Source organism: Pinus tabuliformis, chromosome 1_1 (genome assembly GCF_031772625.1).
Source record: "Pinus tabuliformis cultivar Carrire ecotype Pingquan chromosome 1_1, CPIR1, whole genome shotgun sequence".
In the NCBI taxonomy this organism is placed as follows: Eukaryota; Viridiplantae; Streptophyta; class Pinopsida; order Pinales; family Pinaceae; genus Pinus; species Pinus tabuliformis.
The window spans coordinates 325,854,815-325,880,380 of NC_142297.1; the positions used below are offsets into that span (position 1 = coordinate 325,854,815).

A 25,566-nucleotide genomic window follows, 5' to 3' on the forward strand; every position below is an offset into this window, starting at 1 on the left:
TTCATATATACATGTACAACTCTTAGCCTACAACTAATTCATTGATTAATTATATCTTCAAGATGGACAAATAATCTATAATTAGTTTGCAAGGAGGATGAGAAAAAGGAAACCCAGACCGAAATCCCAAAAAGAGACATTGAGATATTTATATGATTTGACTCCAAGGCATAAATGATTTATGAGTAAATGGTTGGTATAAAGTTTCTTATTTTTCCAGTGATGAGTTCTTTTTTGTTTTGTGATCGCAATGTGATAAGTTACAACTTGAATCCATTACATAAACGTTTCCATGGATAACAAATTAGAAAGAATTTATGAAACAAATGATTCCCTCTTTTGTATAGGGTGTTCTAGGGAGCATTTGCAAAAGCTGTTACAGGCAACCTCTCCTCTAGGATCATTGATATTGTTAATTTCAGCCTCAATGTTTGACTTTTCTGAATAATGTTATTTGAACTTTTTGCAGCAACATTCAAGAGTCATACAATATTCAGTAATTTTCTTCTGCTGGTCGTTCTTCATATTCTTATTGTCTTGATATTTGATCAACATTTCACGCAGCCCACCTCAACCTATTCAACTAACTTTAAAAGGGTACTGTGATAAAACCTATTCAACTAACTTTAAAATGGTATTGTGATAACTTTAAAATGGTTATGTGATTACCGACATACAACTTTTCTTTGTAAACATGGACACATTCTGGTGTCTGCTTATGAATTGCGTTCAAGAGTCAAGTAGCTAGATGCCTGGAGCAGATTAGCAATAAATGAATTTTCTGAATACTGTCCTTTTTTAATCTCTCTTTTGCTACCAATAAATAAATTTTCTGAATACTGTCCTCTTTTAATCTCTTTTTTGTTTTGGACATACTATGCTGGTATTGCAAATATATCAGTTGTTGATATTCTGAATGCTCTTGGATTATATGGAATTAATCCCAAGCTTAGTTATTCGGTGTCAATTAATCACGGGCTTAGAAACAAAATAACTCTGCGGCTTACATTTAAAAACCAATTCTTGTTTATTAAGTCTTGCAGTTCTTGTTTTTAAGTCAATGGGTTGAAGACCCTGACAGTAAGCACACAACATTAACATTATTGTATGTATGGGATACCACGCTTACAATACTCTCAACTTAATAAAATACTCGCAACAGAATATGCATAACCAACTAACTGAACATGCGTTGTCTCTTCATATATCCGAACATATGCCTTTTAAAACAAAGGGGAAAATGATAATTTTGCTGTGTTTGCAGAGAAAGATGTTAGAAATCATCAAATGGAATCCTTCCATGAAGAGAGAGGAGGTGTTTCTGAGTTGATCCAGGTGAATTGTTCATGCTGCTTACCAAGTCGATTTCCAGAGAAACTATAGGTTGATAAGATATTTTCTATTTCCTTCATCTCATCGGGTGTGATCTTAACAGATAGAGAACCAATATTTTCTTCTAAATTCTCCACTTTAGTGGTTCCAGGAATGGGTGAAATATCATTTCCCTGATGAAAAATCCAACCAAGTGAAAGTTGACCCGGAGAACATCCCTTCCTGGAAGCTATTTCAGCTATCTTTGCAAAAGTCGCCTTATTCTTTTCAAGATTCTCTACTGTAAGCCTTGGCATTGTCTGTACAAAACATCAATACTTTATAAAATTGTAAAAATCCTTCAACAAAACAATCAAATGCAGTAATTTATCAATGCATTACTAGTAACTCAATATAATTTTGAGAAAATGAACTCAGTAATTTCGGGGAACGGGTATTAAAATGAAATGTTTCGGATAAATATCAAATAAGATTAAGAATGTTAATTTTTAAAGGAATACTTATATTTATAATACAACTCTTTTTATATATCAATATTCTTTTTTTAAATACTAAACTCAAATAAAGTATAGATAAACGCAGATATACCTTTCTAACATCATTATTCGTTAAATTTTCAACTAACTTTGCTCCAGATGAAAGAAAACCTCCCCCTAGAGGGCTGTATGGCACAATTCCAATACCGAGTTCTCTGCCATTAGAATGTTAATATGTTAGTTAGTAATTCATAATACAAAGCTAATAACAATATGGAAAATGCCAACTCCAACATCTGATATACCTGCAAGTGGGAATAATTTCGTCCTCTACATCCCTAGTCCACAAAGACCACTCTAATTGAACTGCTGTTATAGGATGGACAGCATGAGCCCTTCTAATTGTCGATGGGGACGCCTCCGAAAGTCCGATGTACTTTATTTTCCCTTCTTCAACTAATTTCTTCAGCTCTCCAATCTGTCACAGATGGACACAAAGCACCACATCAAACAGCTGTATTTAAAACGACATGAAAGTCATAGAGACATCTTGCTTCTCTCATATGGATGTTTTATGGTGGAGGTTTCCAGCCATTGAGTGTGGTTCATCTCTGTCTGGAAGATAAGATGACTATCTCTGTGCTGAAGATGAAGATGAGTCATACTTGATGGCCAGACACTTTTGACCATAAAAACTTCAATATGAGCAATTCCTAAATGCTAAAACAGAATTGCTTTTTTCCAGAATCATTCCAGGAGTAAACCTGAAATCCATTCTGAAATCCAGAATCATTCGAGAAGTAAACCAGAGCTATTGCAACAGCACATACCGTAACTTCAATGGGGACTTTAGTGTCAATACGATGTTGATAATAAAGATCGATAAAATCCACTTCAAGTCTCTTCAAGCTTGCTTCACAGGCGGCACGAACATATGCGGGATCTCCTCGAATCCCGGGTTTTCCATGATGTGTTACCCCAAACTTTGTGGCTAATTGGACTTTTTCCCTAATTCCTTTAATGGCCTGCAAACAACATACCGTGGGTAGGCTCTAGATAATTGCAATTACAAGGAAAGAGAAAACCCCATACAACAGTCGTACCTTTCCAACGAGGATCTCGTTGGTCAAAGGGCCATAAATATCCGAAGTATCAAGAAAAGTGACACCTCTGGAGACGGCATGGCGGATGAGAGATATCATTTCTTGGTCGGGCTTTGGAGGGCCATAGAAGGCCGACATGCCCATGCAACCTAACCCCAGTGCTGATACTTCTAATCCTTGTGACCCCAAACGTAATCTGCCCACTGATGGTAATCCCGCCATTGCTCTGCTCTCTGCGCGGCACTGAAACAATCAATCCGGTAATATAGAACCGTTCCTTCTCCTTCGCCCTCAGCGAGTTCACCACACATATATATAGATGGAGATATTAAAAAAAAATAGTAATCTGGTTTTTTAATGTTTTTTAGAGAGTGACCGCCACAGCAGGTTTAGGGTACAATATTCCGGCACATTGCAAGTTATAAATATAAATAAGCTGATTGTAGTTAGGATAATTTCTTCGAAAGTCGAAATTTATTAAAATATATAAAACCACATATTATCACATAGATTTTATATTTACTATTTTTTTATGCCGTTTTTCTGGATAAATTGATCTTGATGATGAATCTACTTCTAAATTTAAAAGATTTATCAATGATATGGACACTTTCGGTCATTTTTAGATTGGGCTTTATGACAACACCGAGTACAAAAAAATCTTCACACATATTATCACAAATTTATTTTAATATATAAAATATCTTTTTATTTAGTATTTAAATGTAATTTTTATTTATATAAAATAAATATAGGTTTATCTTATTCTATATTTTTAATATTAAAAAATAAAATTTATTAAAAAAAATACTTAAAATCCAGTAAGAATTTTTCGTTATCACAGATTTGATTTGAAAATTCTCTACCGTAGTGCCTCAAAGTTCTTAAAAGGTTAAAACCATATATACCATTAAAAAAAACCAATTTTAAATAAAAAAAAATAAGATAATTTATCTACTAATTAATTTACTTAAAAAAGGATAAAAACAAAATTACAATGTCATTTAACTGTGAGCTAACTTTTACAAAATAATAACAGATACTAAATATGTCAACAATATAGTGTAGTTTAGGAAAATGATTTTTTATTGTAGAAATTTTTAAATCATGTATTTTATAATGGAAATAGATTCAGCACCATCAAAAATTTGGCCGCCTAAAATCTTGAAGTTCGACAGTTATAACTTGAATTTACAAAAATCCCTGTCTGATTTTTTCAAAATATAACTGTCATTACAAAAACACAATCTCAATAAGCTACGTCTACTAATTAATTTACTTAAAAAAAGATGAAAACAAAATTAGTGTCATTTCAGTGTGAGTTAACTCTTACAAAAAAATAACAGATACCAAATATGTCAACAATATGGCGTAGTTTAAGAAAATGACTTTTTACAATGGAAATTTTTGGAAATTTGGATTACCACTGTTAAACTTTATGATTTTGGGTGAGCCAGAAATTTTTAATGACGCTGAATCTATTTCCAATATTAAAAAACGAGTAGTATGGAGGCCGAGGCTGGCAGGGAAAAAAGTTTCAAAAATTCTTGTAAAGACAGTGTTTGAATCATGTTTTTTATAGTGGAAATAGATTCAACACCATTCAAAAACTTCTGAGGCACTTAGAATTTTGAAGTTTGATAATTATAACTTGGATTTACAAAAATCCCTACTCGATTTTTTCAAAATATAACAGTGATTACAAAAACATAATCTCAATAAACTACGGCATTAAAAAAAAAATTAAAAAATCCCAAAATAAAATTAAATTATTTAAAAATAAAAATAACCAAACGTCAAAATTGTCCCCTCGCTACCATTGTTTATTCACTGGACGGCAGTGCGCTACAATTGTCGGATTTTGTCGTTTGGAAGAAAATTATTTTTAATTGGAAGATATGAACTTTCGACGAACGTTGCTTAAAATAAACTTATAATAAAAGTGACATCTCAACAAGGGCGGCTGAAAGTTTTGTAGAACGCTAGTGTGAACAGAATATATGGTTTCATAAAGGTGACATTTCAGGCAAGGCGGCTGAAAAATTTCTAGAACACTAGTGTGTGAACATCAAAATATATTGGATACCGTAGTTTTAAATTTTTTTAAATAACGAGCGAAGAGGTCAAAAAGTCAAAGCTAACTCGCACGTTTACGTTTTTTCTATTTAATACTTTCACCCAGTAAATATCAATGGTTACCATCTATGATATGATTTCCAACGAAATTTGCATATTACAATATTTGAAATTATTATATGTGAAAAGGTTCAATCCTACTTAATTTGACATGTCTACAAATATATATAAACTGAGGCTTTGATAGTATTTAGAGGTTATTGTATTCAATATTACAGGCCCATTATTATTGATGTGAGAGGGGCCTTTTTATTGACAAATTATCTAACCTAAGGTGGGACTTTATTGTTAAAAGTGATATATGTAGTTTTGTCTCTGCTCATTTAAGCCACCACTATGGCTTCCTTACAGCTGCATTAACTCTCAGCTTATATGACGGCCTAGGTGGTGAGGTGGCTCATCGGAAAACTTTAATGTGGTATGTTCTATAGACGACCTTGGGATTCACCTTGCCTTTGTGATCTCCAACTGTTGTAGTGATCGGACGGTGGGCGCAGGTTCTGAATTTCTATGCATCCAGTATAATCTCCATCTCATTCTCATTGTTCTTCCCTGGAGGAGGATTTATGTCTGCTCTGTATGGAGTCTTCCAAGTGTAGGTGACTTCCTCCGCCTTCTGCTTGTAGTTTACTTGTAGTTTTGTTTTATGCTTGCTCATTGCTACCATGAATGCTCTGCTAAACTATTATGGCTCCTTCAACAGTTACCATGGGCTCTCTAACTCCGTCGTTCGACAACAAGCGTGAAGGAGGGTTTTCATTAATCTAGGTACTAGTCTATGGCATCCATGACAATGAGGTACTAATCTAGGGCATCCATGTACAAGGTATCTCTATCACTAATTTATAATGTGCAAAGAGTGATGGGTTAATATCGCAACTTGATAGGGTCATACATAAGATGCAATGAAGATGGCGATGATGGTCAACAATGTAATAAAGATGGAAGTGAGAGACCCAACCCACCCAACCCTCTATTACAGGTTCAGGAGAAACACACCTAAGGTCGAGTGCATGTTACAATAAAAACACCACCTTATCTTGAAAAAACCATCTAGAAAGACTAGACCATGGTTAAATCACATAATGAAAGAAATAAAACATGGGTAAGGTAAAAAAAATCATATTTTTTCTATTTTTTGAGTTCTATAATTAATTTTAAAAGAATTATGATATATATGTTATGTTTATGATGGTGTTTTTTTTACATTTTTTCTCATGATGTTGTCATTAATGCTTTTAATGATTATATGTTATGCATGGTTTATAAACTCAATGTGAAAAATGTCAATTCATGACATAGTTAGCCAATGAATAATAATAATAATAACAAAGGATATACAATAGCTAGTGTTTGTCGCTTAGTTTAATTGTAATTAAATCAAAATAAAAATATTAAATTCAAGTTAGTTTTAAGATTTAGAATCGGATCAATTCAAATTCTAGTGATTGGTAAATTGGGGTATTTGGTTATTTGTAATTCAACATTATTGACCTATTACCAAATGGCTAATACCTTCCACACCACACCATACATAACGATAATAACAAAAGTAATGTTCAACACTTTGTTTTTTTGTGATACGCTCATAGGCTTTAAAATCAAATAGGAAATGTTTTCTATAATGTGATCACACAACTTACAAAAATAATGTACACGCCTTTTTTTAATGAAATTTTTTTTCCAATACGACCATAAGCTTTAAAATCTTATCAAAAATGTTTTCTAGAATGTGATCATGGAATTTTGTTTTACACAATGTTGTATAACCTTTTCTCATTTTGAAAAAAGTTGTGTTCCATTTTATTTTATTTTATTTAATGATATAAATTTTGATATAATAAATAACAAAATAATCTATATAATTCAAAATTTAATAAATAAATAATTATAAAATATTTGAAATATTTTTTTATTAATAAAAATTAAATAAGTTAAATAATCTAAAATAATATTGTCAATAAAATTAAATCAATTAAAATAATGTTAATTGAAGATAAGAAAATATAATTAAAGCTCTTTGGTCCTTGATGATGAATAGAGTTACTATCCAAAACTTTGGGCAGATCACAAATATTAATTTCAATATTCAAATCATAATTTCCAATGAAAGTTAGTTATTATTTGATTTGCATTATTTTTCTCTTTACAAATTGCAGTTTGTTAATGATTAGTTATTTATTATTTTTGTTTTGATGTCATTTATTATTTAATAAAAAAATAAATGTTGATTTTATTATTTAATAAAAAAATAAATACAAAATTAATTTGTAATTAAAAAAAAAAACCAAAAACAAAAACAAACAAACCTTTATCAACGTAATAATAATTATCTATTTTAAATTTAATCTTTTATAATTATTTTAAATTACTTAATTTTAAAACATTTAAATATTTTTTTTTTCAATTTTCGTTTCAATTAAATACAATATCAAGTTGAATTAACATTATCTAATTGATTTAATTTCATTAATAAAAAACATTTTAAATTATTCAATTATTATTATTTTTAAAATTATATTAATTAATTTGATATCTATTATATTAATTAATTTAATATGTATTCTATTAATTTTTTTTATACTATTAGAATTTATATGGTTAAATAAAATAAAATACATGATATAACTTTTTCAAAATGAAAAAAATGTCATAATCATTATATAAATAAGCTAGATTGTATGGTTAATTTTTACACAATATTTCCAATTTGCTTTTAAAGCTTTCACAATTTATTTCATTTCCATATATTTTCAACTTTCTAATAAAGTTTCATTATATTATAAGTGATTGGACACTTCCATAGTCGTACATATTGTTGTTGGAGATTTATGGGATAGAACTGTGTATTATTTGTGATAGGTCTAATGTGTCTAATGTTTTTGATGGTAACTCCATCCATCATCAAACCTTCATTATATTTTCAACATTCTCTTCAACTAAGTACAATATTATCTTGAATAAAGATTATTTAATTTAATTTAATTATTATCCTAGATTATTTAATTTATTTAAATTTTATTAATAAAAAATATTTTATGTTATTTATAATTAATTATTTTTTAATTTTTTTAAATTATATAAATTAATTTATTATTTATTATATTAAAATTTTATAAAATTAAAATTTACATCATTAAATAAAATAAAATAAAACTGAACTTTTTTCAAAATGCCAAAAAGTCAATCGACTCTACACCGCCCTCTCTCACAGGCCGCCTCCACCCTCCCTCTTTCCACTCAAGCTATGGAAAGCCAAATGCCCTCTCAAATCAATTCTGTTCGGCTGGCTACTTTTTCACGACAGGAATTTAGTATGGGATGTTCTTCAACACAGAGGGTGGCATGGTCCAAGCCAGTGCTGCCTTTGTCGTTCTCAATTGGAAACGAACATCCACGTGTTCTTTCAATGTTCTGTCTCCACTGCCATTTGGAGTGATCTATCTTCGACCTATGGTTTTCCTGTCCTTTCTTTCCCCTCGGTCAAGGAGGCGTTCTCTTGGTGGTCTACACAGCGGCCCTTCTGGCACGCCATCTTCCTCCTCACGCTCTGGCATGTTTGGAAATGGCGTTGTTGCTGTGTTTTTCAGGATCAACTTTCTCCTCCTGCGATCATCATATCCTCTATTACTGGCTCTCTGCCTCCGGATTAGTTTTCATCTCTCTTCGGCCCCTCTCTTCTGACGGCCTTCCACTGCCGGATCGTCCTCCTCCTGCTTCCTTTATCATCGACTTCCGGCTCATGCTATCTTCTTAGCGAATATTGGTTTCTATGAATGTTAGCCACAGTTCTCCATTTTGGTCGGCCGATGATCAAGGACATGAATGTATATATCTGTATCTTTGATTTCTGAACACTTATTTCCCCATTTTGCTATCTTTCTCATTAGATCGACCATGAAGGAATTGATATATGATCGATGGTACATTCCGATCCATTCTACCATGTAATCATCAAATGCTTATATGACCTTAATACAACATATATAGATTTTTCTTCTGGAAAAAAAAAGTCATATAACATAGTGTAAAACAAACTTACATAATAACATTCTAAAATTAAATAAGGGTAAAAAATTAAATTTAAAATAGATAATTATTATTATATTAATAAAAAATTTTATTAAATGTCAAAAATTACAAATTAAATTTTTATTTTTAACTTATATTTTTTTTTTTTATTAAATAACAAAATCTACATTTATCTTTTTATTAAAAAACAAATGACTCTAACCAGAGCTTCCGCCAAAATCACATGAGGAAAGACATTTGTCTACGCTTTTCAAACCAACCAGTGTGGTTCATCGTCACGACAAGTTGAAGAAGTTGAAGAAATAGATCCAGCTTAGCATGTTAAATAGTCTGAGCAGAGACTCCAATGGCTAAATCTACCAACGGCTAATTTTGACCTACGGACCCAAGTCAAATTACTATTCATTAATTTGACACCCAGGTCAAATTACTATTCATTAATTTGACCTGGGTCCGTAGGTCAAAATTAGCCGTTGGTCGATTTAGCCATTGGAGTCTCTGCTGAGACTATTTAACATGCTAACCTGGATCTATTTCTTCAACTTGTCATGACGATGAACCACACTGATTGGATGAACCACACTGGTTGGTTCGAAACGCGTCGACAAATGTCTTTCCTCATGTAATTTTGGCTGAAGCTCTGCTTACAACTATTATGAATCACAGAAGCCTCAATTCAATAAAACAAATGACATCAAAATAAAATAATAAATAATCTATTGTAAAGATAATACACATCAAATAATAATTAATATTGATGGGAAATTATGATTCTATGTCCATTCACAGAGTTACACGGGAATTGTTGCAAACACATAACTAATGTGGGACTTTGAAAATCAGACCATCGAATTTCAGGAACAAATTGTAATGATATCAGATGTACTTGATAGGTTATTTCAACTTTCGGTCTTTCAGTTAATAAATTCAGTGCAGTAAATACAATGCACTAAAAAATTACCTAAATAGAGAATATTCTTACTGGCATCGGGTCATTCATGTATTACAGACCTTAGGAAAAATACGCCTAACATATCAAAATTTGCCAAGAGACCACAAAAGTACCAGCGACAAAGCAGACTCACCCATCAACATAAAAGCCTTAAATACATAACACAAATCCCCATACAATAAGTAATAACGTATTAAATTAGATAACCAATTAAATAAATGATATTATTTTTAAGAATAATAAATTTTCATTTTCAAAATAAATTGTAAAAATAATTCATTAAATTGTTGGTCGAAACCAAACTAATATATTTGCACGAAAAGCCCCATGCATAATAACTACCGCATGTATAATAAATCACACATAATAATAATATCGCTTAGGCCACCGGCGGAGTTGGCATTTCACTGCCAGGCGGCAATTATTTTATTAACTGGTTGATTTATTCTTTTGGCAGAAAATTAATTTTCATTGATTTTCCAGGCGGCTGAAAAGATTTTTTTTTCACAAAAACGAGGCGGCTGAAACTTTATTAAAAAACTAATGTGTAGAGGTCAAAATATATATCTCGTATAGTTTAAAATAATAAGGTAATTTGAAAAAGCGAAAAAACCAGAAAGAAAAGGCTAAAGATTTTTTCACAAAAACGAGGCGGCTGAAAATTTATTAAAAAACTAATGCGTAAAGGTCAAAATATATATCTCGTATAGTTTAAAATAATAAGGTAATTTGAAAAAGCGAAAAACCCTGAAGAGGCTAATGGGTAGACTTACATATACTTGTATTACTTGCTGGGCAAGCTATTTTGATGTGTGTTTCTAGTTTTCCAACGCAATGATGGTCAAAGTGGCTATAGACTTTGATTATTACTTGCTCTCCAAGAGAGCGTTTTTGCAGGAACAAAGTGAAAGAGAAACAACTTTAAATCCATAATAAACCTTTTTTTGAAATAATTTGTATACAAAATGATTTATAGTTTTTGATGAGAACGCAAACTAAATATCTCACTTCATAGTTGCATGGGCACATTCAATCAAACTTAACAAATTGTATAGTTTGTGATCATACGTGGAATAATATATTGTAAATGTTATTGAGATCCAGAATTTAATAACACTTTAACAAAAGTGTGGAACGAGATGTCGTCTTCAAAATCTTTACCTACTTTAATGACTTTTAGAGATAAGATGGAATCAATCCGAAAGGTTGTAAAAGAGTGGCAGTTCCAAAAAATGCAAGCGAATAAAAAAGATCTCCGGGAAATTCAAATGGAGCTAGACAGTGTCGCGTATTCCATGGCTTATGATTCCTTATCATTTGAAATGAGATGTCGAATAAAGGGTTTTCAAAAGAAAAAATTGATGATATTGAAACAAGAAGAAACTTTAAGTTAAAAAGTACAGCGATATGGATGAAAGAAGGAGACAGAAATTCAAATTTTTTCCATAATTACGCCAATTCCAGAAGGGAAAAAAATTCAATATGGAAAATCACTGACGGAAATGGGGGCTTCCTTTATTCCCAACAAGATATTACAAATGAGGCGGTGGCATATTTCAAAAATCAGTATAAAAGATCGAATAAATGCAAAATCCAGGATATTTTATGGGGAATTGATCTGTTCCCATGGATGTTTGATGATGATTTAAAGGATCAAATCTTCCAACCAGTTTCAGAGGAAGAGCTGCTTGCTATTATGAAATCCTTCAAAAGGGACAAGAGTCCTGGTCTAGATGGCTGGACGATAGAGTTCCTCATTCATTTCTTCGAAATCATCAAATCTGATTTGTTGCGGATGGTAGAGGGCACCAGGATGGCGGGCAGTATTAATCAAAAAATCTCCTCCACTAACATAGTGCTTATTCCCAAAAAGGGGGATGCTCAATCTTTTAAGGATTTTAGGCCGATTTCCCTATGTAACATCTCTTTCAAGATTGTTTCGAAGATCATAGCTAAGAGAATCAAAGGAGTTTTTTCAGAGTTCCTAACAAAGGAGCAGCACGGTTTTCTGAAAGGAAGAAATATTCATGATGCTATTGCAAGTACTCAAGAGGGTCTGTAAGCTATTCATTCAAAAAAATGTGATGGGGTTATTCTCAAAATCGACCTCTGGAAGGCATACGCCTGCCTAGATTGGGGCTTCATCAGGTGTTTGCTCGCAAAAATTGGTTTGAGAACCAATATGATCAACTGGATCATGGCCTGCGTTGAGCCAGTGGACTATGCAATCATCATCAATTGGATTCCATCCCCTTTCTTCCGTGCGGAAAGGGGTCTTCGTCACGGATGTTCCCTCTCCCTGCTTCTATTTATTCTGGCAATGAACTCTCTTAGCCTTCATATCAATAAGGCTGTCAAGGAAAACATGTGTCGTCCCCTAAAAATATGAAGAAATATCTCAATCTCACACAATTTATTTGTAGATGATATCATCTTATTCGGCTTGTTTTGCAGGGTCACTTGGATATGTTTATATGAAATCATTAAAAACTTCCAAAAGGCTACGGGTTTGCAAGTTAACAATGAGAAGTCAGCAATCTATCACAATGATATAAATCAAGAAGTTGTTGCATGGTTATCTGAACTTTTTGGAATAAATGCGCAATCTATGAGTTGTGGTATTAAGTACTTGGGTTTTCAGATTAAAGCTTATGGTTACTCAAAAACTGATTGGAATTGGATCTTGGATAGATTCTACAGGAGGATTTCAGCTTGGGAATTCAGATGTCTATCCTTGGCGGGAAGAGTGATTCTGGTGCAATCTGTATTAAATCAACTCGCGGTTTACTGGGCGCATTTATTTTCTCTCCCTGCGAGTATTATCAAAAGCATGAATAGATTATCAGCTAACTTCATTTGGGGTGGTCAAGTAGATAGGAGGAAATACCATCTCACAAAACTAGCCAGTATCTCTTTACCAAAAAGCATGGGGGGTTGGGGTTTGATCGATATGCATTCATTCGGAAAGGCCCTGTTATGCAAGTCGCTGTGGAGAGTTGTTCATGGTGAAGGTCCATGGAGTAACATGATTCAGACGAAATACTTAAGAAGGAAGAGCTTACCTATCTGGTAGAGAAAAGGAATGATCAGTGCCTCATATGGTTCTTCAATTTGGCTTAGCTTCCGTAAGATTGAAGCTTATTTTTTGAAGAATTTAATCTGGCATTTTCAATCTGGTAGTAAGATTCTTATTGGTAAGGATCAGTTCAAGAGTGGCACTGGGGAGATTAATATTCCAGAATCTTTATTGAATTTCTTTCATAGAAGAGGTTTTTCCTATTGGGATAGTTTGATAGCTAGCTGGCAGGGTCCCATTCCTCTGTGGAAAGATGCAGACGCTCTACAAATGCCTCAGGAGATCGCACTTTAATGGGATTGCATTAGGGCGGGCCTTAGAAACTATGGCATTTTTCGCACTGTGGATTCTGATTACCTTATATGGAATCTCTCAAAAGAGATGAACGTTGTAAGAGTCAAAGCTGTATATCAGCATATAGTTGACTCGAAGCGACCTTCGCGCAATCCTATTTTCCCTCAAATTTTTTGGAAGGATGGCTGCCCTTTGAAAATGATCCTATTTGCTTGGCTTACCTTTGACAACAAAAATTTAACCTGGGATAATTTAATGAAAAGAGGATGGCATGGGCCTGGTTTATGTCCATTATGCAGGTCAGAAGGGGAAGTAATGTTCACTTGTTTATAAATTGCAAAAAATCGCAACAAATATGGCAGGCTCTCGAGATCAGTTATGGAGTTCAGCATATGGCGCATGCTTCAATTTATGAAATGATCCTATGATGTAGCGAGCAGAAGGAAACATGGAGAATGATCTTCATCCTTTCCCTATGGAGCATTTGGAAGTGGCGTAACAGCAATATCTTCAATGGCATTAAAATTACCTGCTCAGAAATCATCTTTAAAATTGTCGTTGCTTTTGATGCCCTCCCGCAGAAGCCTATCAATCAAAAAAAGGTCGACTACTCTGGTCAATCAAAGGAGTTCTCATCTTTCCCTAAGGCGTTTTTTGACGGAGCTGAATAGCTTGGCTCATGTGGTTGTGGTATCCTCATCATGATAAATGAAAACACTCATTTCTCCATTCACTGGAATGGGGGGAAAGGCTCCAATAGTAAAGCGGAGGTTATGGCTCTTGCTAGGTTATTAAAATTTTGCCTCTTTCTTGATATTCAACATGTCTCGGTATTTGGAGATTCGAAGGTTATGATAGATTTCGTCACAAGGAAAAATCATATTTCAGTGCCTCATCTGATTGGTTGGATGGATAGGATCAATCTCTTCTGGGACTGTTTGGTCGGAGGCTCTATTCACCATATCTGTAGGGAAAAAAATATGCAGGCCGATTCTCTGTCTAAAATGGGCCTTCATTCTGCTCCAGGATTATGGTTTCTGTAGATTTTCTCTGATGGGGAAATCTTTCATATCCAAGAGTTTACTCTCCCGGATTTTTAGGTTGCATATTTTTATTTCACAAGTTTTACTTGGATTGTTTTGATCATATGCTGCTGCTTATGTATATATTGTGTTTCTGGTTGGCATTTTCTGTTTTTGATTTCCATACTCTATGATCTTTGGAACATTATACAATGGGGAACCCCTAGATATATATACCATATATAGAACCTGTTATTATTATCCGGGTATGCTTCCATGCTGATCCTTTTTTGACCAAATGTTTTGGGTCAATTAGAGATGTAAATATATGAAATCTTATATCTCTCATATAATATAATATCTAGCTTTTTCTTCCTAAAAAAAGAAATGCATATTAGACATGGCTAATAGAATTCAATCTTGTTTCGTGCATGGAATGGAGGAAAGCTAGATTTGAGGATATATATGTTTAGAAAAAACTTATCCCAATCCTTTAACAATTACTTTAAATTTAAATTAACAATAATGCATTTCTTATTCATAGAGCTCAATTATCATTCACAACATTCAAATTCTAATTTCAGTGACCAAATAATGAGAAACATTTTGTTATTTATGACTAAATAGTTTTATTTAGTGCCATGGTTACTAACTATGTATTGAATTAGATTGGTTCGTCTAAATTTTTTAAATTGAATGCAAAATAAATAATGTAGTGACCTCACATATTAATGCCTAAAAAAATTAATTAGATTTTGTTTTCGATAATCACGTTGCTAACCATACACTGCAAATCCATGACATGAAATGCTAGTACATGACCATGAGACACACACAATAGATCTATGTGAAAAACCAAAAGATCATAGCCACCAGTAAAAACAATGTGATCAATGTCACAGTGTAATGCTAGTGCATGGCTACGAGACATACATAATGGATCTATGTGACAAACCAAAAGATCATAGCCACTAGTAAAAAAAATGTGATCAATGTCACATTTTATGTTAGCAGGGCTATTGAGGCATATAGAACATGTGTCCAAGAGTAGCCCTCAAAGTACATATAATGATATGCAACTCAAACACAACTTGGGAAGGGTTCCATATAAGAGTGAGATGCCCATATCCTAAGGTCTTCTACTCAACCTTGATGGTATGAATCTACAAAATATGAATAAATGAGCTAATGTCAAACATGGTCGAAATATTCTAACTTTTGATCATTAGTATATACCACTAACAAACGTGAGGGGACCCATCAATGATGAAAATGGACCCCAAGGTACCTAACATAGTCCACAAAGCGTGAATAAATGAGTTAAAATCAAACAGTCATAGACTCATTAAATCAAGATTCAACGAGGTAAACCCACTATCGATCACGAGGAGGCTTGTCATTGAGGTTTGCAAGCTCTAAGTTCCTACTGGTTCTAGATAAATCTTCTAAATAATGAGGTAAAGTCACCATGGGAATTTTTTTTAAAGGAGGGCCTTATAGTATCCCCCATGAATCGACATAGAATAGACCAAGATATTATGTGAATGGATGAAGTCATGAGGTATAACTCACACAAGGATGGTTGACGCAAAAGGTCAACGAGGACCACAGATGAATGACTGAGGCTTAGACATCCCTTGAACATGTAACAACATAATAGAAAAGTGACTTGGCTACAATCTCCACAAGGTTTAGGGCCTTTTCCTCCTCTCTAAATTCACCATAGCGCACTTAGCAAATGAATCCAAATTGGAGGGAAAACATCCTTTCATAGAAAAATCCACAATTTTTCTATTGCCCATTGCGACTAGACCATTTCTCAGTTTGACAAATTGTCAATACTGTTGGAAATCTCTCACTGAGCTATATAATGGGTCTTCCTCATTTTTTGATGATTTGGCACTTCACTAAGAAGCTTTTTTTCGAAGAAAGGTCACTTTGTCGCCTCTCAAAATCAAATTTCATCATAAAGCGACATTTTTACTTTGAGGTCCACCTCCTCTTAATACTTTTCATACCATATGTCGATTTTCATCATGAGTAACCATCATTTACTCATGTTTTCAGGGTCCCCACTAAGCCTAGTCTGTGTGGTAGTGTCATCGAGTCACCCTTGTTAAGAGCATATGCGATGAGTCACCCTTGCATTCTTGGATTCTATGTCATGTCCCATCATATCATGTCATTGTATTGCATCCATATTTGTATACCGCCCATCCTGTGTCGCCCATTTTGGCTTCTAGTCCTACTGTCCCCATCTCCTCAGGAGTTGAGTTAGTTGTTGCCAGGTCAACCATGCACTTTATGCTCTGACAAGGGAAGCTGTCTGTTGGCCCCTCAGTCCCACTTTTCCCCATTATCCCTGGTGTCATTCCATCAACCACATTAATAGTTTCCCTCGTGCTTTAGTTGAGGATCCTCATTGCCTCCCTTATCACTGGCCCTATTTTGTCAACATCAGCTCATTTATTCCAGAAGAATAGCCTAGAGGGAGTTGTATCTTGGTTCCAGCTCCCATTCTTGTTCGGCGCCTTGGATCGAGCAAAGGGATTCATTATTTCCCTTTGACTTGGTTGTTTCATGTTTGTGATCCATACACTTGATGGTCCAGTGATGCAGTAGATTGTACCAGTGATTCCCGGGTGAGTGTAAAATGTTTCAGACGTCATGAGGGGGTGACCCTTCAAGTAGCCCCCCACATGCCCAGATGCATACCTATTATGCTACAACCTCAATTGCAATTCCATAGAGTTGATGAGTTCGGTTCCCACCAATCGCAGTGTTCATAGCATGTACGTCTCTTCTAGATGATCCATTTAGTTTTGCAGAGCCCTTCCTTGTTTAGCAGGGATTCTCTAGTTGTTCTACCCTCCCTCCCACCCATTTTTTGAGGGAAGGGGATTTGTATCTCATGTACTTAGATATTATTGTATTCAGTCCTGGCTCATGTTTTTTCCAAGTACATTATGTATATGGGAAACATTGTATTATTTTCTGGCTCTATTATGCCAACATGTCATGTACCATTTAGCATGTACTTCATTGCTTAGTTTGATATTTCTGGGTGAACCATTATTTTTGTACTAAGTTATCTTGGCGGGTATGGGTATGCCTCCCCTGCCTCAGTGAGGTTTGGTACCACAACATAAAAGGAGACTTGCATTAGTCTCGCCCCCTTTGTCCCTATCCTCTCTCAAATTTAGCTTCATTGGTCTCTCTCTCTCTTTGACTCCCCTGTGTTGTCTAGTGATTGTGTCTTTACAACATACTTCAATCATATGTTTTTCTCCTAACACTCGTATGTTGGGGTGTAATCTGTTATCACCAAAAAATTGATCATCTAGCCTAATTTACTAGATGAATCAAAGTACAACATGTAAAGCCAATTTTACCATAGTAAAATTGCTTTCACTGTGAGAAATTACTTAATAAACCACCCTTTTTAAGTAATTTATAGTCAAACCCATGAAGAATACTTAAATAAATCATTATTTGTTTATTATTCCTTAACTAAGTCCTTGAGATGATAAATAAGTCATTTATTTATTTATTAGTTCTAAATAAAAGTTTAAATACCTTTTCCCTCCTAAACAAATATAATAAAATATTCCAAGAATGGGATCAACAATATTTTATTATTGCTCATTATTCGACGATAACTCAATATTTTGTTATAAATAGAAGGGTTTTCCATTCATTATTCACTTTTGATTATTTTCATTGTTACACTCATTATTGTAACTCTGATTATTTTCATTATCGCACACCATATTTGAGGATAGCCAAGAACCCATCTCATAGAGGGGGACTAGTAACATTTATCTGATCTTTTGACATGCGTTATAATAAAATTATTCTTTACATATCTAGTTTCCATTGGATGATTGGAGTTATTGCTCTTTCTTTTTTCTGTTTAACTATGATTGTGGCATAGATTCGGACTTTGGTAGGTTTTATTTCTATCAGTTACTACAGATCTACAATGTTTAGTAGCCATTTATAGTTTTGGGATTATTTTTCATCCACAATCTTAAGTGGATTCTTTTCATACATCTTTGAGAAGAAAAAACTATAAAAAGAACTTCAGAGAATGCGAAGATCATTCCTATGGGGTGAAGCTCCATTAGAAAGGGAGTGGCTACTAGTATCGTAGGATAAGCTATTTTGACTAAATCTCAAGGGTGGATAGGGCTTCCAAGGCCCATCTATAATGGTAACTATATTGGGTGTGAATATTTGATGGAGGTGGATACAGGTGGGGAAAGATCTTTGAAAAATAATGTAGAGTAGCAAGTATGCCCCCGATACTTCTCAACAAAAATTAATCAAATTGAATACACTTTTCCTGGTTCAATAATATGGAATCTATCAAGGAAAGGAATGAATTTGATTTAGAAACATTGCTTTTAGGAGATCAAAAATGGACAAACAACATTATTTTGAGATGATGCCTCGCAAAAACTGTTGAAACCAGGGGAGCAAGATGATCTTAAGTGGCTAAGAAAAAAAATGATAGCTCAATGGTGATTGGCAATGACTAGTTATTGGATTGAGGGGGATTGAGACTTGAGTTAGCGCTAATGGATCATGCTGGAAAACCAACATCCTAAACTTGATAGGGTGTTTTGGAAACAATTTTGGGGTAATTTACAAAAGCGAAGGATACTTGTTTCCCATCAAGAGCATAAACTCCAAGAGGGTATAAACCCAAAGGTATCTTCTTAGTAAGTGAAGAATATCAAGTGGAAGTGGGACATCAAGATATAAAATGGGAGGAGGTATGGGCTAAAATATGGAAACAAAAGGTATAGCCAATAATATATATTTTCCTCTCACTCTTGCTATAGAATAAACTACTAAGTCGGGAAAATATCCAAAAAATAGATTATGAGAGACCCTATATATGTCAAATATGTTTGATGTACTCATAAGATCTACAGAACTTATTCAACTATTACATTTTTTCTATGGGACTATGGAATACAATATCTGACTTCTTTCTAAGAATAGATAGAGATCGCTTGAGTATACATAATACTATAGTTAGATGGGGTTATCAAGCTTTCTCCAATCCGGTTCTTAACCATATTTGGATCATATTGCTTAGATTCATCCTTTTGGGATTTTGGAAAGAATGTAAGGAAATAATATTCAAAGGGAAGTATATTTCTATGGACTCCACCTAATAATCCATAGTTAGAAAAATCAAGAAATCTATTTTAGCTCTATCATGGTCTCCTTATGATTGGCTAGCATCTCTCAATGAAGCAAGGATTTTGAAGGGGTGGTTCCCCTTTCCTCCTAAGGGGATGTAGCCTTCCTATTTCCCCTGTAACCAGGCTTTGATCCTTGTTAAATTGCAATCACCTCACCATAGTTTTTTAAGTTGAACTTTGATGGTGCAACTAAGGGAAATCTAAGACCTACAAGATATGGAGGTACAATTTCAGACAACAATGGTTTTCTTGTGTTCATTTATTCTGGTACGATTCGTATTAGAAAAAATAATTCCACATAACTAATTGGTCTTTATATGGGGTTAGAATATGCCCATATGCAAGGTTTTTCTAAGATTTTGGTTGAAGTTGACTCCCTAATCATTATAAGTACACTATAGAAACTCCAGAAGGGATCCCACATTCATAAGAATTCATTAAGATGGAAATTGGAATCCCTTTTGGAACATGTATCCTTCATCTCTTGTATTATTGCTCTAATTCTGGCCATGCCTAGGGAACTAGGAACAAAATTGCATACCTACAAGTGAACCATGGATGTCTAGAAGCCTCTTCCAAGTTGGCTTCAAATTGGAATCTCCTAAAAGATTTTCATTTTAAGGTGGTTTATTGGTAATTATCTCAAAAGGACTATAGATTCATGAATGGGGTGACAAACATTGTATAGTTGGTGGCGAAAGGGGGGTGGGGGGCGCGGGTGAAACCACTGCCCCACTTGGAAAATAAGTTGGGAGACATGGAACCCATCCCTAGTGAATTTTAATGCACCCATCATATGTGTATAATGGATATAGATTGAGATTTATTATCCTTTAGGCGAAGGTGAAGACAACATGCTACGAATGGTGAGAGAAGATGGTGCATTCATGAGATGGAAGGAGATGTAATAATTTCTCTGGTTATTAAATTTTTAGAAGTGGAATGTTGGAGGCTTGGCTACATACAAAGGGAAGTAAGTGGTGGAGGTTGCATCCACCTCGCTAGCAATTAGGGTGTTTAAAATGGCAGCAAGTGAGGGCATTTAAAATGATATTTTTTTGCATACATCTAGCATCCTCTTCCAATTAGTTCAGTTGCGTTGACTACCTAGTATTGATATGTTTCTCCCTTGCTTTCCTTTTTTAAAGTTAATATAGAATTACTTTAGGGGCCTTTGTGTGGCGTCTAAATGAGAGTGGTGGTTGTTTCCTTTTCTATCCTTGCTTTCTCATGCTAGTTATTCCAAGTTGAGCTTACATCTTTCACTATTTGACAAATCCCTAAGTAATTTTCTATGCCCATTCCCCCAGTTTTGGTCTAAGATTTTCACCCTCGTCTTCCACCCTATCAGACCCATGTTGTTTTACTTCTTTCCTAGAGTTTATCCCATACTCAGTCACACACTTGCCTTTTGGTGTTCTTATATTGGTGATGGGTTGTTTTGGATGGTGAACTCATGACTAGTAAGTCGCTCTGTTGTTGTTCATTTTCAAGGCCTTCTATTTCTATCTTTGAGAAATTATTGGCGTAGTTCTCTCAGCTTCCTATCACATTTGTTGTTTTATTTTGGTGCTATTGACTCACCCTCTCTCTAACTAGAGTTGAATACTTGTTGGCATGAAGGATTTTCTTTTGTCAAAAGGTGGCTTTGTAGGTGTGTTACTGTTTTTATGAGTGGTGTAAGCTCGACTATAATTCTGGGGGTGGTGGGATTGTATATTACCTTTCTCAATCCGAGGAAATTTGGAGGTTTGGTTCATGGGTGGAGTTGTTTTGGGGTTGTACCTTTGCAACTCTCATAAATAAGGCTAAGATTGGCCATTTTTGAATTCCTTTTTCTGACATGCCCAACAACCATGCCATGCTAGCATGCTCAGGCCCGAAGAGGGGCCACTTATTCTCAAGAGCTAGCCCATAGATGCCACACTCATATGCACCATCTATCAGTGGCTTGCTCAAGAGAAAGTTCAAGAAGGACTCTTTTAATCTAAGGGAGAAGCATCCTCTCATAGGACTGCTCTCTCAAACATGAAGTTGTTGATTGAATGGACTGCTTGGACACACAAGGGGAATGCTCAATAAATACATGTAGACTATAGACTTATATTGGAATTTGGTAGATGGAATTTTTATTGTGTTGGACACTCTTGGACTGGAACAAGAAATGTATGGATATCATGCATTCTCTTGAACACTTGCACAAGCATCAGAGGCATATGGACGCGAGAATGTAAAGGATTCAATGGCACCTTGGTATTCCTCCAAGAGCTAGTGGCACTCCAGAGAACTAAAATGGACCCATTCATATGCCAACATTAGATACAAATCATTCGGTTTAGATATGTTATGATATTGGAGATGGATTTCATAATATTTTTTTTTTAGTCAACTTTGTAAATGGTTATTTAGGCCAATTTCTCCATCTTAGTCATTTTCTTTTTGTCTATGTTAAAACTGATGTATCTCTCTCCTCTTTATTGAGAGTGTACTTTTATTCTCCACAATAAGAGCTAACTTGAGGATATATGCTACACTGTGTAAATTTTTGTTTCTAATGATAATAGTATTCACCCAAAAAAAATCAATCTTTTTATTGTTATTTTGCAAAAATAATTATTCATTTTAAAAAAGTTTGTCTAAAAAAATATTTATTAATATTGTAACATATTAGTTTCTTAACCTTTAAATATTCCTTGTCATATGATACACAATCTAAAAAAACATTGTAAAAAAATCAGCATACATATTACCAAAATATATATATATATATATATATATATATATATATATATATAATTATTCAACTTTTTTTCCAACTGCAAAAAAAAATAACAATTTATTTTAAAAAATAAACTAAAAATTAATTATATAAAAAATTATCAATACTAACTTAACATCATCTTACCCATAATTAACTATGAAACACCTCATAAAGCTATCAACAACATCAATTAACGATAAATTATATTATATATATCAACTAAAGATATCTTATCTATAACACATTTTAATCCCATCTTAAAAACTAAATTATTTGATAATAATAAAAAAAAAAAAACATACCGATCCAATCTTATACTCTTCATCTTATTTTCAAAATAAAAATATTTATCAAATATTAATTCTCAATCTTACCCGTCCATCTTTTTTTTTCAAAATAAAAAAGTCTATTAAAGTATAAGTACCAAAACTTGCAAGAAACTTCTTTTCATTGTGTCTACTACCAACAGTTGCAAGAAACGTTTGTACATTATGTCTAATAACAATATTGACGAGAAGCTTGTTTCGATGATGCTTCCATCCAAATCAATATTGTTTTTTTTTTAAACCATATAGTGAATGGGTAACTGTCGAGGCTTAATTTATGGGAGACCCAGGATCAATCTTCGTAGCTGCCTCTATAATACGAGGAGTACATCCAACCACCTGCAAGTCAGGTATACTAAGATCCTATGATTTTAGCAAGAGCAGACTCAAGTGCCGCCAAAACAGACTTGAAAAATCTACCCTTCAGCTTCAAATCTCATTCAGTACAATGACCCACTATGATAGAATAGAAATCAATATTGTTACCAATACTTATTTATTAAATAAATGGGACAAAAGACCTTACAGTAAGGTTGTCTCCCGCACATACAACACACAACGCCGCTATTATAGGAATGGGATAGGACGGTTACAATACACTCAACTTCTTAAGATATTTGCAACATAATATATATAACCATATGACGATTTTGCTTTGTTCGCAGAAAACAATGTTAAAAACTATGAGACGGCAACCTTCCATGCAGAGAAAGGAGGTGTTTCTGAGTTCATCCACATGAAATCCTGGTGATCATCAGGATATCGATTTCCTGAGAATCCATAATTGGATAATATATTTTCTATTTCCTTCATCTCATCAGGTGTGATCTTCACAGAAAGAGCACCAATATTTTCTTCTAAATTCTTCACTTTGGTGGTTCCAGGAATGGGTGAAATATCATTTCCCTGATGAAAAATCCAAGCAAGTGAAAGTTGACCCGGAGAACATCCCTTGCTGGAAGCTATTTCAGCTATCTTTGCAAAAGTCACCTTATTCTTTTCAAGATTCTCTTCTGTAAGCCTTGGCATTGTCTGTACAAAACATTAATACTTACTAAAATTGTAAAAAACCTTCGACAAAACAATAAAATGCAGAAATTTATCAATGCATTACTAGTAATTCAATATAATCCTGAGAAAATGAACTCAGTAATTTCGGGGAACGGGTATTAAAATGAAATGTTTCGGATAAATATCAAATAAGATTAAGAATGTTAACTTTTAAAGGAATACTTATATTTATAATACAACTCCTTTTATATATCAATATTCTTTTTTTAAATACTAAACTCAAATAAAGTATAGATAAACGCAGATATACCTTTCTAAGATCATTATTCGTTAAATTTTCAACTAACTTTGCTCCAGATGAAAGAAAACCTAACCCTAGAGGGCTGTATGGCACAATTCCAATACCGAGTTCTCTGCCATTAGAATGTTAATATGTTAGTTAGTAATTCATAATAAAAAGCTAATAACAATATGGAAAATGCCAACTCCAACATCTGATGATACCTGCAAGTGGGAATAATTTCGTCCTCTACATCCCTAGTGCACAAAGACCACTCTAATTGAACTGCTGTTATAGGATGGACAGCATGAGCCCTTCTAATTGTCGATGGGGACGCCTCCGAAAGTCCGATGTACTTTATTTTCCCTTCTTCAACTAATTTCTTCAGCTCTCCAATCTGTCACAGATGGACACAAAGAGCACCACATCAAACAGCTGTATTTAAAAGGACAAGAAAGTTACAGAGAGATCTTGCTTCTCTCATATAGATGTTTTATGGTGGACATTTCGATATGTTTTATGGTGTACATTTCGAGCTATTGAGCGTGGTTTATTTCTGTCTAGAAGATGAGATAACTATCTGTGCTGAACATGAAGATGAGTCATACTTATAGCCAAAAACTTTGACCATAAAAACTTCTATGAGGAATTCCTAAATGCTAAAACAGAATTGCTTTTTTAACATAAGCCTCCATTCTAAAATCCAGAATCATTCCAGAAGTAAACTTGAAATCCATTCTGAAATCCAGAATCATTCGAGAAGTAAACCAGAGCTATTGCAACAGCACATACCGTAACTTCAATGGGGACTTTAGTGTCAATACGATGTTGGTAATAAAGATCAATGCAATCCACTTCAAGTCGCTTCAAGCTTGCTTCGCAGCAGGCGCGGACATATGCAGGGTCTCCTCGAATCTTCAGTTTTCCATCGACAAAACTAGCTCCAAACTTTGTGGCTAATTGGACTTTCTCTCTAATTCCTTTAATGGCCTGCAAACCGTTATATTACAGTATATTAGAAATTGCAGATGAAAACTGGTAATAATAATTATAAGGTGTTTGTTTACTGGTTTGGTTTTGGATATAAAGTGATTAAACATAGCCATGATATAGCCCCAAAAAATAATAACAATTACCAGATAAAAAGAGAACCACATGCATCAACATTACCTTTCCAACGAGGATTTCGTTGGTGAAAGGGCCATAAACGTCCGAAGTGTCCAGGAAAGTAACACCCCTGGAGACGGCATGTCGGATAAGAGATATCATTTCTTGCTCGGGCTTTGGAGGGCCATAGAACGCCGACATGCCCATGCAACCTAACCCCTGTGCTGATACTTCTAATCCTTGTGACCCCAAACTTAACCTGCCCACTGATGGTAATCCCGCCATTGCTCCGCTCTCTGCGCGGCACTCAATCAATCGATCGTACTTCTTCTTCTCGTTGGTCCTTAGCCTCGTAGATGTAGATGGAGGCAGGAGAGTTCATCAATATATATATATAGAGTTGTATATGTGGGGTAATAATAATTCATTTGTAATCAGTCCG

General features: G+C 34.1%; 1 protein-coding gene across 1 annotated transcript; it reads right to left on the reverse strand.

Moving 5' to 3' along the window:
- Nucleotides 1–1,003: 1,003 nt before the first annotated feature.
- On the reverse strand, nt 1,004–25,493 carry LOC149212885 (putative aldo-keto reductase 4). Its single transcript, XM_089391918.1, has 8 exons — nt 25,188–25,493; nt 24,810–25,007; nt 24,242–24,414; nt 24,048–24,150; nt 23,423–23,758; nt 2,114–2,271; nt 1,921–2,023; nt 1,004–1,631 (listed from the first exon to the last, which is right to left on the reverse strand). Exons 1-8 carry the CDS (start codon nt 25,407–25,409, stop codon nt 1,284–1,286), a joined length of 1,641 nt encoding a protein of 546 aa, XP_089248044.1. The 5' UTR covers nt 25,410–25,493; the 3' UTR covers nt 1,004–1,283.
- Between the last annotated feature and the right edge of the window lie 73 nt (nt 25,494–25,566).

Coding starts and splice junctions, on each gene's coding strand:
- LOC149212885 (XM_089391918.1), bottom strand. CDS start 25,409: ATGGCGGGATTACCATCAGTGGGCAGGTTAAGTTTGGGGTCACAAGGA. Junction 25,008..25,187: donor ACGAAATCCTCGTTGGAAAG/GTAATGTTGATG, acceptor AACGGTTTGCAG/GCCATTAAAGGAATTAGAGA. Junction 2,272..23,422: donor CTCCTTTCTCTGCATGGAAG/GTTGCCGTCTCA, acceptor GGAGAGCTGAAG/AAATTAGTTGAAGAAGGGAA.